We start from the raw sequence: 15,948 nt of genomic DNA, 5'->3' as shown, positions 1-15,948 counted from the left end.
GAGTTTACTTTTATGGTAGAGGATTGGGCTGGTTATTATGGAGGATAGGTCTGAGAATATCCTGAAGAGCAGGTTTGGTTATGGCAAATTTCTTCAACATGTGAATGTCATTAAAGTATTTAATTTCTGCATCATAAATGAAACTCAGTTTAGCTGGATACGGGATCTAGGGTTGAAAGTTATTTTGTTTTAGGAGATTAAAAGTCAATGACCACCCTCTTCTGGCTTGAAAAATTTCAGCAGAAAGATCTGCGGTCATTCTAATATTCTTCCCTTTGTAGGTAATGGTTTTCTCACGTCTGGCTACTTTCAGAATTTTCTCCTTCATATTAATTTTGGTGAAGTTAATTATGATATGCCCGGGGGAAGTCTTATTCAGGTTGAGTTGTGCTGGGGTTCTAAAACTGTGTGCTATCTGAATTTCAGAATCTCTTGGCATGTCTGGAGAATTCTCTTTCATAATTTCATGGAGAAGGGCCTCTGTGCCTTGTGAAGCCACTTCATCGCTTTCAGGGATTCCAGTAAGGCAGATATTAGCCTTCTGCGAGCTCTCTGAGAGAATGATCCATTTCTGCTCTCCATTTCTCCTCCTCTTTGAGAGTTTGGGAGTGTTCAGAGGCTTTATCTTCAATGTCAGAAATCCTCCCACTCTGTTACTGAGGGATTCTGCTGTATTTTTCAGATCTTTGAGGACTGCAAATTCTTGCTTCAATGTGTCAAATCTTTGGTGGTTTTGTCTTTACATTCGTTAAATTCTTGAGACAACTTTTGAATTGCTCCTCAAATTTCTAATTCCAACTTTTCCTCCATTCTAGTAATCTTGTTTGCAATCCAAATTCTGAATTCGATTTCTGATGTCTCAGCCATCTGTTATGAATGGGATCTTCAGTTACATTTGCCATATCTTTCCTTAGGGGGGGTTGATCTACTCTGGTTCTTTATGTTACCAGAGTTTTTCCACTAATTCTGCCCCATGATTATTTTACACTGTTTGACTAAATGAGTGGATGAAGAATAGTGGGGTTCGGGGCTCCAGGAGTAGTAATTAACCAGCCCTTTGCCCAAAAGCTGGGACTGGTGTTTGTACCTTTTTCCCTGGAGCTTTACTGATGACCCATACAGTGCTATGGCCTGCAAAACTGTGGACCTGCTTGGTGTGGTGGGGCTAAGTGGCTCTGTCTAGTGAAACAGTTACTCTGGGTTGAAGTCTCAGCTGTGGAGAAATACCAGTAATTAAGTCACCCTGCCCCCTGCAAGCAACAATTGGAAAAGGAAAATCAGACCTTCCTACAACCACACACCCAGGGCACCACTTGGATAGTCCTCCAGTAATTGGCTCAGTTCAAAGGGTCCAAATCAAGTGTCTCAGTGAGCACCCGCCTCAGGTGAGAGAGTTTAAAAGGTCTCTGGCAACTAGATCACAGGGGTCTGCTGACAACTCAAATATGACTTGCTCTGGTACTCCGTTAGGTCAGGAGGACCCACCCAGCAAATAGATCAGTCTTGGAAGGTTGATGCCTCCTTTCCCACCTTGTACCTCTGTCACACCCAGTCACTGATAACCCCGCAGGGCTGTGACGCAGTTGCCTCTAATGAGCAGATACTCCAGGGGTTTGCACCTGCCTGAAAGGAAATCTATGTCTCTTCAGCCAGGCCGCTGCTCTCTGCCACTATCCAGCAGGGGGAGGTGAGGCCTGACAAGCTTGGGCTTGATGGAGGCTGGGCTGTTCACTCAGTTCCAGCCCCACCCATGATTGATGTTACTGATAGAACAGAACAACTTTGCGGAATTTGTTTCTGTCCCAGCTAAATTCCCCTGCAGAAGAGAAGCTGTTTTGAGTTCACAGAACCTGTGCTTCAGGCCCTGTCTTTTTGCTGCAGGTTTGTATTTACAGCATGGTTAGCCGTCAGTTCTAGCCTCCTGCCCTCTCTTTGTCTAGGCTGATGATCCCCTGAGGGCCGGGTGATGGAAACATTGAATATTGGACAAAAAAATTCCCCTGGATTTTCCAGTATATGTTAATCTTCTGTAAAATTGCTAACCACTCCTACAGAACTTCTGATTGGAAGTGAAGTAATGAAAAAATATTGTACAGACTTCTTGCTAGGTTTGTTGTTAAAAACAACAGAAGTGTGCTAAATGGTTTTTATTATTTTAGGACTGGGCACTTGGAGTCTTGCATGCCAAGATCATAGCAGCTATAACGCTGATGGGTCCTCAGTGGTGGCTGAAAACTGTAATTGAACAGGTAAGCAAGATCAGTTTTCAGAGCAAGACAATCTAGAACTGGTTGTGATTGTGCTTCGCTAATGGAACTGTTTTTTTGGAGGCACATTCTCACTTTGTCACCCTCAGTAGGATGCCTTGGTGTCATAGCTTATAACAGCTTCAAACTCTTGGGCTCAAGCAATTCTCTTGCCTTAGCCTCCCAAGTAGCTGGAACTATAGGCGCCTGCCATAATGCCCAGCTATTTTTTAGAGACGGGGTCTTGCTCTTGCTCAGGCTGGTCTCAAACTCATGAGCTCAGGAGATCTGCCCACCTCAGCCTCCCAGAGTCCTAGGATTATAGGCATGAGCCACCTGATCAAACTCTTAGTTGTAATTTTTTTACTTTTCTGAATTTTCCACATTTTCTTTAATGAGCATATATGATTATTATTATTTTTTTGTTTGTTTTTGAAGAGAAGGCAGTTTTGGTTTACTTGTAAGGAAAGAAAAATTTTGTTTTTCTCAACCCTCATGTGTTTTTAGTTGGAATGAATGTCTGTAATAAAAGATTAACAAGAGAAAAACAAGTCATATTAAATACACATTTTATATCTACATAAGACATACCCAGAGAATGACTAATTTTCAAAGAGGTCACTTTGTATTCCAGTGAATCGTCAAGAAAGAATAATAAATTCAGGAAAATGAAAAAGTTTGGGCCCCCAAGGCCAGCAACTTGGGGGGAAGGCAAACAAGGTGGCAGACATCTAGGCTCCTCTAGTGCCTTGTCCAGGCCCACAAGGATCCAAAGCTTTTCATCAGGTTGACCTTTAACTTTTCTGGTGGAGAAGGGTGGTAGGTCATCTTTTATCTTTGTAAATTTATGGCCTGCTTTTAGGCAAGTATAGAGAGTACAGGGAGCTTTCTTGCTGCTTCTGTTTCTTAGTTGCCGTCAGCTCAAAATGGTTCTTAATGCGAAAGAGACTTATTTTGAGATGGGATATTCTGGTCTTCCATGCTATTGACAGAAAAAGGAATTTTTATCTCAGGAATGCAAATCCTTTTATTATTAGCCCCAGAAAGACATTAAAGTGAGACCACAGTTATTTCCTGTTATCCCTGCCCTCCTTTGAGTTATGTATTAATCTCTTGAAATTGCCTGTTATTTCCACTGGGCACTATAAACCATACTCTATAGTTTTAACAGTGTGCAGCCGCTGTTCACTAATCAGTGCTACTTCTCTAAACCAATGAGAGTTCCTGACAAACAGCTTTGTATCAGCACTCCCTATCCCCTACCTTCTCTCCCTCACCTTTTTCACCTTTAAAAATCTACTTGTAACTGCTGCTAATTGAGTTGTATATTCAGGGCAACTCCAATCTATGTCCTGGATTGCAGTCCTTAGTCTTGGTCCAAATAAACTCTTCGTATATTACTTTTGCCTTAGCTTCTCCTTTAGGTTGACACTCCTTTAGGTTGACACGGCTATGAATTTTCACTAGCTACTCTTAAGTCTTCCCTTACCTGAAGGTTAATCAGTAACTTAAAGGGCCTAGAACCCTGTCCACAATAGAAGCAGGAAGTGCTTTTCACAGGGCACGAGTTCTGATGAAACTTGGTATTACTGTTTCTAAGCCTGTAGTAGACAGGAGGAAAGGGCTTATTCCTTAAGGCCATATATAAAAGACAAGGGAAAAAAAACATTAAAAAAGCAGAGCTATTTAGGAATATTCTATTTAGGAATATAATAGCACCTAAGACTATTTATTATTATGGAACTGTCAGATAATTTGGTTGTTTTGGTGATAACCTTGAAAAAGATAGATTGTGCTTTGTACTCTGGTAATAAGACTAGGAAGTATGTTAATTCATTTTAGAAAAATTTCTATCTAAAATAGCCAGTGTGACAGATTTTGACACTTAGGTTTTTAAACTTTAGTTATTGAGAAAATGTACTTGTGAAAAAAAGAAAAAGAAAATGTACTTGTGGGCCAGCACCAGATAAAAAAGGTGATACAGTTCTGTAGCAGTGAAGGCATAACCCGTTTGATATCTGGGCAATAAAGATGGTAGTTCTTGGCCCGTGCACAAGAAAACTATTGAAGAATATGCCTTTATCTCAAGATTTTGGTTCTTAGGAATGGGGTTGGGAAAGCTGAGGAATTGCTGTGTGTTTGCTTGTTAACTATATGGGCTAATTGTGAAGGCCACTGGAGTGGCTTCAGAGTATAGGTCAGTCCAGTCTAGTCTCCAGATAAGTAAGACTCTGGTTCTTACAAAAGGTATGTAGGGAAGCTGAAACATCACTGCTCTTCATAATGTTTTGTTATTATTTTCTAGTGCATTATTTTCTCATACATTATGTTTGTGCATGGGCATGTATGTGTATAAATTTAAGTAAAATGGTTTAGATTGGTTGAGAAACACTGAGATGCCTGGCTTCCTTAATTAAAATGCATGTGTGTTAACTAGGTGTCTTGGGGAATGGAAGCATGCCTTTGAAGGGTTAAGCCTGTTTGTTGTTTAAATCCTTGAGGCTATGTTACTGAGTTACTCTATATTGGGTAACTGGACTAAGAGGAGAAGAAAACAAGAACAACACTCTTCTGTCTTATCCCTGGGGCACTCTATCCATATTTGCTATTCCCAAGGTTTTTTGACTTCCATCCAGTCTTTCCTATACATTACTATCTAGTAGAACTTTCTGGATAAGATGATGGAACATTCTGGAAATGCTTGAATTTTTATTTTTGTATTTACTATAGAATTACTTCATACTAAGTTTTTAAACATAACATACCTTCTGATTTGTTAAAATTTGATTTATAAGCTTTTCAGAAACATGTTTTCTTTTTACAGTGTTTTCTTGTCACATGCAGATAAAATGAATACAATCTTGGATAATAATACAAGTCACTCTTACATAAGATATATGTAACTTGATGTTATGTAGTCTTCAAGTAACATTGACTGTCATCTGGTATTGTGTAGTGCAAAGATAGCGTAAGTTATGATTCTAGATTAGTGTCTTATCACTTAGCTGAGTTAACTGTGAAGTGCTGGTAGGTAAATGCACTTGGTTAGAAACTTGTGGGTGCTGTGCTTATCTTTCTATTACACAATTTGCCTTGACTTTGGAAAAACATAGCTGTTTAGTTTGAATCCTTTTAGTTTGGAGGATTCCGTTTATTGTGATTTAGTAGACATCGACCTATTAATTGGGAAGAATTCGTCTTTTATCTTTGTCCTAATTATTTTTTTCCCCAATGTTTCAGGTGTATGCAAATGGTATCCGGAACATTGACCTTCACTATATCATTCGTAAACTGGCAGCTCCAGTGATCTCTGTGCTTTTGCTTTCACTGTGTGTACCATATGTTATAGCATCTGGCATTGTTCCTTTACTAGGTGAGTAATACTGGTTGCAGAGCCTTAAAAGAGCTCTTTTATTAACATCAGCACATTCTTGTTGCTTCCAATAACAAAGGCTCTATGACTCCAGGAACTGTATTTATAAATATAGCTAAAGCAGTGATTTCAAAATACTACTTTAGATTACTTCCCATTAATAGTATATAGACTTAAGAATTACTATATGGATTTCTAAACTAAAACCTTCTCATATTTGTATTATTAAAAAGTTTATTATGAGCTTTGTTTGAAAGACTTCTGAAGGGAAAGTAGTAGTTAATTGAACATTTTTAGCACTTTTTTACCTGGTTTAGATGCTTTACATAATTCTTATATTCTTACGATGGCCTTTGAATATGTTTTTTATCAACTGCATTTTAGATACAAGGAAATTGAGGTTCATCAAACCTCAAAATCTTGCCCAGGGTCTAGATTTCAACAATTAAGAGCAAAATTCAGACTCTAGGCTCAATTGCAAAGCTCATGCTCTTTCTGTTACAGCACACTGCGACAGTTTTTTTATTTCCTTGGAAATATTTCCTCAGATTTTAAAGCCTCCTTCTGTCCTCCCCCAGCCAAGGAAGAGTTAAAACTCGTGAGTTAAATGTAGACTAACAAGTATCAGAGTGTTACAAAGGTTTGAGGAACTTATTTTTCATTATATAACCATAGTTTTGTTTTTGTTTATTAACTGTAAAGCGGTTGAAATATATAAATGACACCACTGCTTGTGGAGCATTAAAATTCTACCTGAGCTAGGAGGAACCTTAGTAGTCATCTAATCCAGCTCCTGCATTTTCCAGAGGAGAAACGTAGGGTCAGGTGTCAGGAAGGGAAGGGATCATGACCCCCCATAGATTGTAAAAAATCAATAGACCTAGGGCTTAGAAAGCTTACCTTAAAAGTCTGGCCATGCTTCCTAGGGAAAGGACATACTTCATGTCACTATTATTCCACATGAAGGTTTTTTTTGTTTGTTTTGTTTTACAGGTGTTACTGCGGAAATGCAAAACTTAGTCCATCGACGGATTTATCCATTTTTACTGATGGTCGTGGTACTGATGGCAATCTTGTCCTTCCAGGTCCGCCAGTTTAAGCGCCTTTATGAACATATTAAAAATGACAAGTAAGCCAAGAGTTTCATTTTTCTAGCCATTCTTGTGTTGTCATTTCTTAATTTTTGTGTCTAAAGTGATAACTCATAGGAGGGAAACTGCTCGGATTCTCAATATATATACCTTAGTATATTTTGAGGTAAGTTTTTTCTTTTTTTTTTTTTTGAGACAGAGTCTTAAGCTGTCGCCTAACATTAGGCGACATTTAGGTAGGGTGCCATGGCATCACAGCTCACAGCAATCTCAAACTCCTGGGCTTAAGCAATTCTCCTGCCTCAGCCTCCCAATGGGACCTCAGGCACCCGCCACAAGGCCCACCTATTTTTTGGTTGCAGTTATCATTGTTGCTTGGCAGATCCAGGCCTGATTCTAACCTGCCAGCTCCCGTGTATGTGGCTGGTGCCCTAGCCGCTGAGCTACAGGTGCCGACCCTATTTTGAGGTAGGATTACAGAATTTGCCAACAGATTGGGTGTTAAAGGCATGAAGGAAAGTAAAATCAAGGACTCAGCTAGCCAGAGCAACGCAGAATATGGACTTGTCATTTACAGAGCTGGAAAAGAGTGAGAGAAACTAGTTTGGGAGAAGAAAATGCCAATTCCAAATAGTTTTTTAGTCTGTTTTCAATTTTTTTTTTTTTTTTTTTTTGAGACAGAGTCTCAAGCTGTTGACCTGGGTAGGGTGTCGTGGCGTCACAGCTCACAGCAACCTCCAACTCTTGGGCTTAAGCTATTCTCTTGCCTCAGCCTCCCAAGTAGCTGGGACTACAGGTGCCTGCCACAGTATTCAGCTATTTTTTGGTTGTTGTTGTCATTGTTGTTTGGCAGTCCCGGGCTGGATTTGAGCCCGCCAGCTCCAGTGAATGTGGCTGGTGTGTTTTCAAATGTTTTTGTTTGTCAGTATGTTAAATAGTTTTAAATGAAAATAAATCTGTATTAGACATTAGCAATGCCTGTATAAGCCTCTCTACTAACTATGGATCACCAGGATATTCTGATTATCCCACAGATCCTAAAGTTACTGTAAAAGTGTCTTGGGGCTCTCTGTTTTGAGGAAATCATTGAAAACTCCCGCTGATCTCAGTGAGAGATTGAGGACAGACAAAGAAAACACCTTCCTGGGATCACATCAGGCCTTCCATGTTCTAATGAACAGGCCTAACCCTCTTCTTTGTTGGTCTCTAGCAGGGAGAGGGAGTTATAACTGCCCACCCCAGTGTGCCTGGGAGGGTCCCAGTTTATACCTGCTGCCTGTGTGTTATCACTAACAACACTCCTTCTTACTTGTGTGTGCCCCACTTTGTACAACAAATTGTATATTCAATTTTTTACTCCGAGGACTCAGTATTTTTAAGAATGAAATTCAAAGTGTGCAGGGCTTCTCCAAAGCATTTACTAAGAGAAAATATACACGTACACTTGGGCAGTCAGTATGCAATGAGGTGCCAACTCCAAACGAAGGAGAAATGGTATCTTTAGTGATGAAAATTGGTTTTTATTACTTGTTTTGGCATAAGAGTAGGTACTTCAGACAGAATGACAAATAAGACATGCTTTCAGTAGCTTTCCGCCTGCTTCCTTCTTTACAGTCAGCGCCTGCTTTTCTTTATTCCCACCCTCGGTATATTCCCTCCTACTTCTTACCATTTCTCATTCTCTAGTTTCTGCTTTCCCTGCAACCCAGTGTACTCCTCTCTTTCTTCATCTGTGCCTCTTGCAGAAGACCAATGAACTATAGATTTTAGAGAAGGCATATCTTGCCTGCCATTGTACATACACTGTCTAGCACAGTGTTGGATCTGTAGAACGTGCTGAGAGAGATTGGGAGTGTGTGTGTGGTGGGCTTGGAAAGTGAGAAGGTGGTAGGGTAGAGAGAGTTGAATTCAGAACCTTCTTTGTCTGCCACAAAGAAGATTTGGATTTGAGCAAATTAATAAACATCACTTTTCTCTAATGCTTTTTATTCACTTCCTCATTGCCATAATGCTGATCACATTCCTGGCACATACTGATATATTTGGTGATCACTTTGTGTCAGGTATGGCTTTGTGTATTTTGTTAGATATTGCTTAGTTGTCATTTAAAACATTTTTTAAAATGTTAAAAAAAAAAAAGCACTGGTTGGGGAATAGTAGGGTAAGGAAGTGTTAACAATTGTTATTGTTTCCTGGATGGAGTTGAAACACATTGTTCATGGTAAAATATCACAAGAATGGAAAAGCCAAGTATCCAGTGTACACAATACTAATAGGAAGCCAGTAGATGAACTAATACTTGCTCACACAAGAGAAAAATCCAATTCGGTTTAAGTTTGGGGAGGAGAAAAGGAAGAGAGGGGAATTGGTGTGCTCTCGCCTAGTGGGCACAACGTAAGGGTATATGGCACACCTTCTGGGTGCAGGACACAGCTACAACAGGGACTTTACCTAAATTGTAACCTAATCTTTTGTACCCTTGTATTAATCTGAAATAAAAAAAAAAAAAAACGTGAATGGTAAAGTCAAAAATAAAAAGAGATTAAACAGTGAGACATGGGTAGAGGCAGTGGGATTAGTGCACATTTTACAGAGTGACTGTTGAACTACTGTACATAAACTGCCAGAATTTCTCCTTAGGTCTGCTTGACAAAAGTGTGATAGATGAAAGTCAGGGTAGAGAAAGTCATAGTGAAAAGTAAGAGCTACCTCACAGAGCCCTCACCACAAGTCTGGCCCTCATTGTCAGGGCTCCATGTGCTCTCCTTTCCTATAGCAGTCCTGTAGAACTGGGGGCTCCTTACTCAGGGCTCCTGAGTAAACTGAGCCCCACCCGACCCCCCAGCACAGGCTTCACTGTCCCCCAGTCTTCTCACCTCAGAAACGCAAGCTGTTACTGTCCACTCTCCTTGATCTGTACTGCTGCCTCCAAACAGGTGCACCCCCCTATAGCTCATTGCCACCAGCTTTGTCACACGATGTCCTTCAGGGTTCAGCTCCAGGTCATCTGCTCACATTGAGTGAAGTAGATTTTCAATGAACTTTCTCCTTCGTAACTCCTGGCCTCCCCTGTTGTGAGAGATGCCCTCTCCTTGGGGTAGCTCTATAGCCTTATCACTCCAGCCACAGCATCTTGTTCCTACAGCCCCCACCCTTTATCATCACCTTCTCTTCTTCATTATATATGTTAAGTTAGGAACACTTACTGTTCTGTTATTGAATACAGTGTCCTACCTCCTGTCACTAATTGCCACATCACCTTTGACCTCAGTGAAATCTGTCCTTCGATTTCTTATTTTTTTTCTAGAACTAGAACTTTTCAGGTCTTTTTTTTTTTGTAGACACAGTCTCATTTTATCGCCCTCGGTAGAGTGCTGTTGTCTCACAGCAACCTCCAGCTCTTGGGCTTAGGCGATTCTCTTGCCTCAGCCTCCTGAGTAGCTGGGACTACAGGCACCCACCACAATGCCTGGCTATTTTTTGTTGCAGTTTGGCCGGGGCTGAGTTTGAACCCGCCACCCTTGGTATATGGCGCCAGCACCCTGCTTACCGAGCCTCAGGCACCGCCTGAACTTTTCAGGTCTTACTTTCATCCTTGCCCAGCTTTTTGGTGATCGTATTATTAGTCAGTCTTCCCAGATCTGTCACTGTTGTTTTTTTTTGTTGTTGTTTTGTTTTTTTTGAGACAGAGCCTCAAGCTGTCACCCTGGGTAGAGTGCTGTAGCGTCACAACTCAGAGCAACGTCCAACTCCTGGGCTCAAGCGATTCTCCTGCCTCTTTCTCCCAAGTAGCTGGGACTACAGGTGCCTGCCACGACACCTGGCTATTTTTTGGTTGCAGCCGTCATTGTTATTTGGCTGGCTTGGGCTGGATTCGAACCTGCCAGCTTAGGTGTATGTGCCTGGTGCCTTAGCCACTTGAGTCACAGGCACTGAGCTGTTTTATAAAACCTGAACCCATAACAGATTAAAAAGTCACTGCATAAATTTACTGTCCCGCCCACCACTGCCTCCAGGTATCTGAGTTTATGCAAACCTGTAACCTATTGCCTGAAGCCCCAGGTCTACCACATAGCATTTGCTGTTCTTGCCTTTCCACAAACTCAGGCCCAAGCTAGATGATGCCTGCCTTTGTGCCTGTAGCAGGTGTTCATCCTAGACTGCCCTTTGACCTGCCTAACCATTGAGGGTTTTAAGTAGCAGTAGGTGATCTGATTTGCCTTTAAAAAGTATTATAGAGGCTGGAAAAGCTGGCTTACACCTGTAATCCTAGCCCTCTAGGAGGCTGAGGCAGGAGGATTGTTTGAGCTCAGGAATTCAAGACTATCTAGAGCAAGAGTGAGACCCAGTCTCTACATAAAATAGAAAAATCAGCCAGGTTTTGTGGTGGGCGCCTGTAGTCCCAGCTACTCAGAAATCTGAGGCAGGAGGATCGCTTGAGCTGAGGAGTTTGAGGTTGCTGTGAGCTAGGCTGGCAGCACAGCACTCTACTTAGGGCAAGAGAGTGAGACTCTTATCTAAAAAAAAAAATATATATATATATATATACACACACACACACACACACACACATATATATGGTAGAATCTTTGCAAGGTGACCCCTCAAGAGACTGTAACAGACTGGTCAACATATGGAGGTGGTCAACAAAAGGGACTGGGCCTCCTATTCTGATAGGTAACATGTGGTGCATGTTTGGTCTATGCAAATTAGGTCAACTTAGGTAGATGGTCAGTGTAAGGAGGTGTTTAACTACAGAGATTCTATTGTGTATATCACTAGCTGTTCTTAGAAAGAATATGTGTACTTTACTATGTCCAATTATATAAGAGAATAACCACCCTGTTTTTACAACCTAGGTACCTTGTGGGCCAACGCCTCGTGAACTATGAACGGAAATCTGGCAAGCAAGGCACATCTCCTCCACCTCCACAGTCGTCCCAAGAATAAAGTGGTTGTCTCAACTTCTTGACCTTCCCCTTGCCTTTACGTGTCCTTTTTTGTGGACTTCTCTCTTTGGAGATTTTCCCAGTGATCTCTCAGCATTGTTTTTAAGTTAAATGTATTTGACTTGTGTTCTCGGCATTAAGAGCGCAGCGATGTAAGGCTCTGCTACTCTTCCTTGCATCTTCTGACATCACTGCTGTCTGAGATCTGTAAATGTGTAAATAGAAGTTCCTTGATCCCCTAAAACCTTGGATTAAACAGAATGTGCATTGTACATCTTTAAACAAAATGTATATTAATTTATTAAATCTAGTTGTCACTTTATTTTGGACCTGCTGTGATCTCGACAGGAAACATGCCACAGAGCAATAGTGCACGGCAAGACTTTGCAGTGCTGTCTTGTGGAGCACAGTTGCTGGTATTCTCACTGAGGGAACTGTACACTCTGTCTTGGCTATTCAGACCTTACGAAGAACTCAAAAGGAAACCAGTAGAAATCAGCAGTGGAGTGCCTGTGGTAAGAAAAGATGAACTTTGTGCTTCACTGTCAGTCGTTTTTGGAAGTTCTTTTGTATAACACCAAAGCTGTTGTACATTTTCTACTGCCTGATTTTTTTCATGTGTCTGTGTTTGTAATATTGTATAGTATCTTGTGCTAGGTGAGGAGATTACTTTTAATTTTGATAATTTAATATTCTTAAGTGGTCATCATTGGGCGTTGGGCTTCTGTGCTTGTTAGGGGCATGTCTACACTTAGAAAAAAATGAGAAAGTCCAAATGAAGGTTTTCCTTAGCCCCTCACCCTGCCACAGCTATCTCTTTCTTTTTGGTAGCAGTGGCCAAAAGTCATGCAGGGTTTATAAATCTTGAAGAATAATGTCACCAACCATACTACATCATACCAGATTTAGGACATTTTGAGATGCTTGTGAAGTGTGGCTGTGGTTGTGGTCTTTTACAGCATTAGAAAAGACTGGTTAGAACATCTAGTCTTGCTAGTTAGTGTATCACTGGGTAAACATTAGGGAGTACCTTTCTCCTAGTTTTTCATCAGTAAATCCCAAAGTTTCCAAAGTTTTTCGTTTACAGAATAAAACTAACTTCATTTTATTTGCCCAGAAGGAAGCTGGCTTTGCTGGCCTTTTAACATAGGAATGTATTTTATTGGAAATGTGCTGTAAAATCTCAGAGAACTGAACACTTGCAAACTTGGGTTTCCCTTATAACCAAAGCTTCACGTTAGAAGTTTGGAGAAATAGAGTGGTTGGACACATGATCTGGATATTTAATGGTAATGGTATGATGTAAGGATAGTGTTTGTTTTTGAATGATACTTTAGAAGTTCTCATAGAAAGTGTATAACATAGTTCTTTAGAAGCTATAAAAGAATTTTCATATAGTATTAAAATTAAAATCCTTAGATTAAAATCTGAGGATTTTTAAAATATGAAAGTTGGCCAAATATAAGCTACCAAAATCAAGAGCAACATGTTCTGGTGGTTTTATACGTCAACATTTTTTTCCCTAAGTAGTAAGCAACTGCTTTAAAATATATTTAAAAAAAAATCAGTATCCCCCCCCAAAAAAAAATGCTTGACAATAGGATTCAGTATTACACTATTTGGCACTTTGTAGTAGCCCTTTCTCTCATATTTTAAGTAAGATCTTTGCTAACCCTACCTCTACTTAGAAATTTAGTCCTACTGTAAAAAATTGGGAGCATTTTAAAATGTAATGCCACCTGTCATGGTGTGTTTCTATATACATTGTTCTCTTTGGGAGAAGAATATTGAATTGGACATGGAATTAATTGTATTAATTTGGGTTCTTTTTAATTTTTGAAAGTTTGTACATGTTGATATAAAGTCATTGGAACCATCTGTTTTAAGAGAAAGAAAGATCTAGGCAGATACTACAAAAGGTTAAAAACTCTTAATCTTGCAGAATTTTATGAATTTTATCAAATGTTTTTAAGAAAACAAATCCAATAGGAATGGCAAAAACATTGCCCTCCATTTCACTGGCAGATAATATATCTTGTCTTACTTAACAGTCCCATGCCAGTGGAGAGGGTGTGTCAGGGACATGTTCATCCCTGACACCCCAACCCCCCACCCCCTGCACTGGCATACAACTTTAAGAATTCCCCTCTAGTTTTTCAATTGTGCTTTGTCCAGTTGTTTTCAGTAAGATAAATGCTTTCATAAGGAAAGCATTTTCTGGCAAAATATTTGCTTGGGTAGCATCCAAGTTTTATTATTAACCAATAGTCTTTAAAATATTTAAAACTCATAGTTCAGAAAGTGCTAGTATTGCTGCACTTAAAAAAAAAATCATAACGTAGTTTTGTTTCATTTTACATTTGAGTAAAATAATCTTCAAGAAAGTTTGCTAGGAAAGAAGACCTTTTTACTTTATTTTTACTATTTATAAATTGAAGACAAATCAGCATTTGGGGTTAGTTTTACATGACCAGTTATCAAATGGTCATAGTATGAAGTATGCAGTTGTTCATTATTAGAAAATTATGTTTGATTTTTAAACTATTAAGTACTAATAGTTGAGATGAGGATTGAAGAAAAATGCCAATGTGAAGTTTGTGTGTAGCTAGCCTTAAAAAAGCTCCATTTCTTTAGGTGTTTTTTTTTTTTTTTTCCTGTTCTCCGGAGAAACAATGGAGATGGGACATTTCAGTTCCAGATCTAAACAAAAATTAATTTTTATTTCAGCATTTAATATACATGTTATTACTATGGATTCTTGTCTTGTGTTTTTTCTTTCCCTTATTCAAGTAATAGAGAATAGTTTTCTTTCAGATTATTTGGTCTTAGATATGTCATTTCTGTACTGGCAAAATGCTATTAAAGTGTAATTCTTGAATTTAGGTTTAATCGATGATGACTTTTTAAAACAAAACAAAAAGGAACACTGGAGATTTCTACATTGTACTGCGTTTGCATACATGCATGTATGCACGCGTGCGCACATACAGAAGGTGGTGCCATTATAAAAACACTGGCACTTTTTAAAACTTTGCAAAGTTACTTATTTTCATTTTCAGGATTGAATATTTTAAGCTCTTTACTTACTGTGAAAAATTTTTTACATTGTAAAATTAAAAGATTATGTTTAAAATATTCTTTTAGAATGTTAATTATTCAGTCATCAAAAGAAAACAGTACTAAAATGTCTTACCACTAAAGTATTATTAAAAGCCTCATTTGTGGAGATGCTCTAACTTCGTTGGTTTAACTGTCTGAATTTACCTATTTAATTTGCCCCCTCAATCAGATGTTTTCTTTTTGGCCTATTACTACCCTGTGGCATTTTTTTTTTAAACAGCCATCATTAGTAAGGGCTTCTTCTAAATAATCTCTGACAATGTCTTTGGCATTAATATAATATAAAGATAAGACAGTATATGTGTTTTCATTCCTGTCTATTTTGTACGAGTGCCTCATTTTGTAGTCATGAAAGTAACATAATACCTTAAATGAAAATGTAATGACTAAGGCCTAGGAATAACTGTTGTAGAAACTAAAAAGAACACTTCGTTATTTGGGATGTCAGTTTTCTATTAAACACCTTAGATACCCAGACCTGTTTTATGTGTATATATTCTAAAGTGCTCCCTTTTTTATGTGGTTGTTTATTGCCTTTTAAGTTGAGAGAACAAAATTGAATAAAGTGAATGTTAGTTGTAGCCTAGTTTTTTTGGTTTGTTTTTGCTTTGTTGCAAGATTGCTTTAAAATTACAGAAGTATACATTATTAGCATACTAGGGAATCCAGGTATTTTAAATAAAATAATTAGGTAGGAATTATAGGAAAGATAATTACGTTAAATGTGATTGTATCCCCTCCCTTTTATTTTAAGTTTAAAAGTATAGTTGCAGAGGACACATCCCTCCTTCCTGTCTCCCTAACTTTAATTGTACATCATCATCCCTGGGAAAAGCAGAAGCCCCTCATCTTGTGCCCACTTCTCCACCTCCACTGCAAGATCAGAAAGTAAGAGCTTCACTTGTCTCTTTTTGATGGACACTTTGATAGAGTAAAACTGATGAAATCCATTTTACATAGTTGACTATATGTCCCAGAAGAAAAGAATTGCATGATGGTTTTTTTGTTTTCTTCTAAGTACCCTAAGTGAAGAGATACTTTAGCTTCAGAGACTTTCTAATTTTTCTTTCTTTTTAGGTTCAGAACTTCTTCTATGAGTTTTTTTTCTCCCTGTCAATTGCAAATTTTATTTATTTTAAATGCAGGGGTGGTGGGGGGAAGTGTTGTTT

At 39.0% G+C, this 15,948-nt stretch overlaps 1 protein-coding gene across 2 annotated transcripts in view; it reads left to right on the top strand.

Moving 5' to 3' along the window:
• The window catches only part of MARCHF6 (membrane associated ring-CH-type finger 6), a 94,320-nt gene extending 78,955 nt beyond the window's left edge, over positions 1-15,365 (top strand). For both annotated transcript variants that reach the window (XM_053592986.1, XM_053592988.1), the window contains 4 exons: positions 2,160-2,249; positions 5,487-5,619; positions 6,613-6,748; positions 11,570-15,365. In XM_053592986.1, coding sequence (XP_053448961.1) covers positions 2,160-2,249; positions 5,487-5,619; positions 6,613-6,748; positions 11,570-11,660 — 450 coding nt within the window. In that variant the 3' untranslated portion in view covers positions 11,661-15,365. The remainder of the gene's footprint in view (positions 1-2,159; positions 2,250-5,486; positions 5,620-6,612; positions 6,749-11,569) is intronic.
• The last annotated feature ends 583 nt before the right edge of the window (positions 15,366-15,948 follow it).

This window comes from Nycticebus coucang, chromosome 1, assembly GCF_027406575.1.
Source record: "Nycticebus coucang isolate mNycCou1 chromosome 1, mNycCou1.pri, whole genome shotgun sequence".
NCBI lineage: Eukaryota > Metazoa > Chordata > Mammalia > Primates > Lorisidae > Nycticebus > Nycticebus coucang.
The sequence above is the reverse complement of the archived record's forward strand: the minus strand, read 5'-3'. Positions and strand labels throughout refer to the sequence as shown.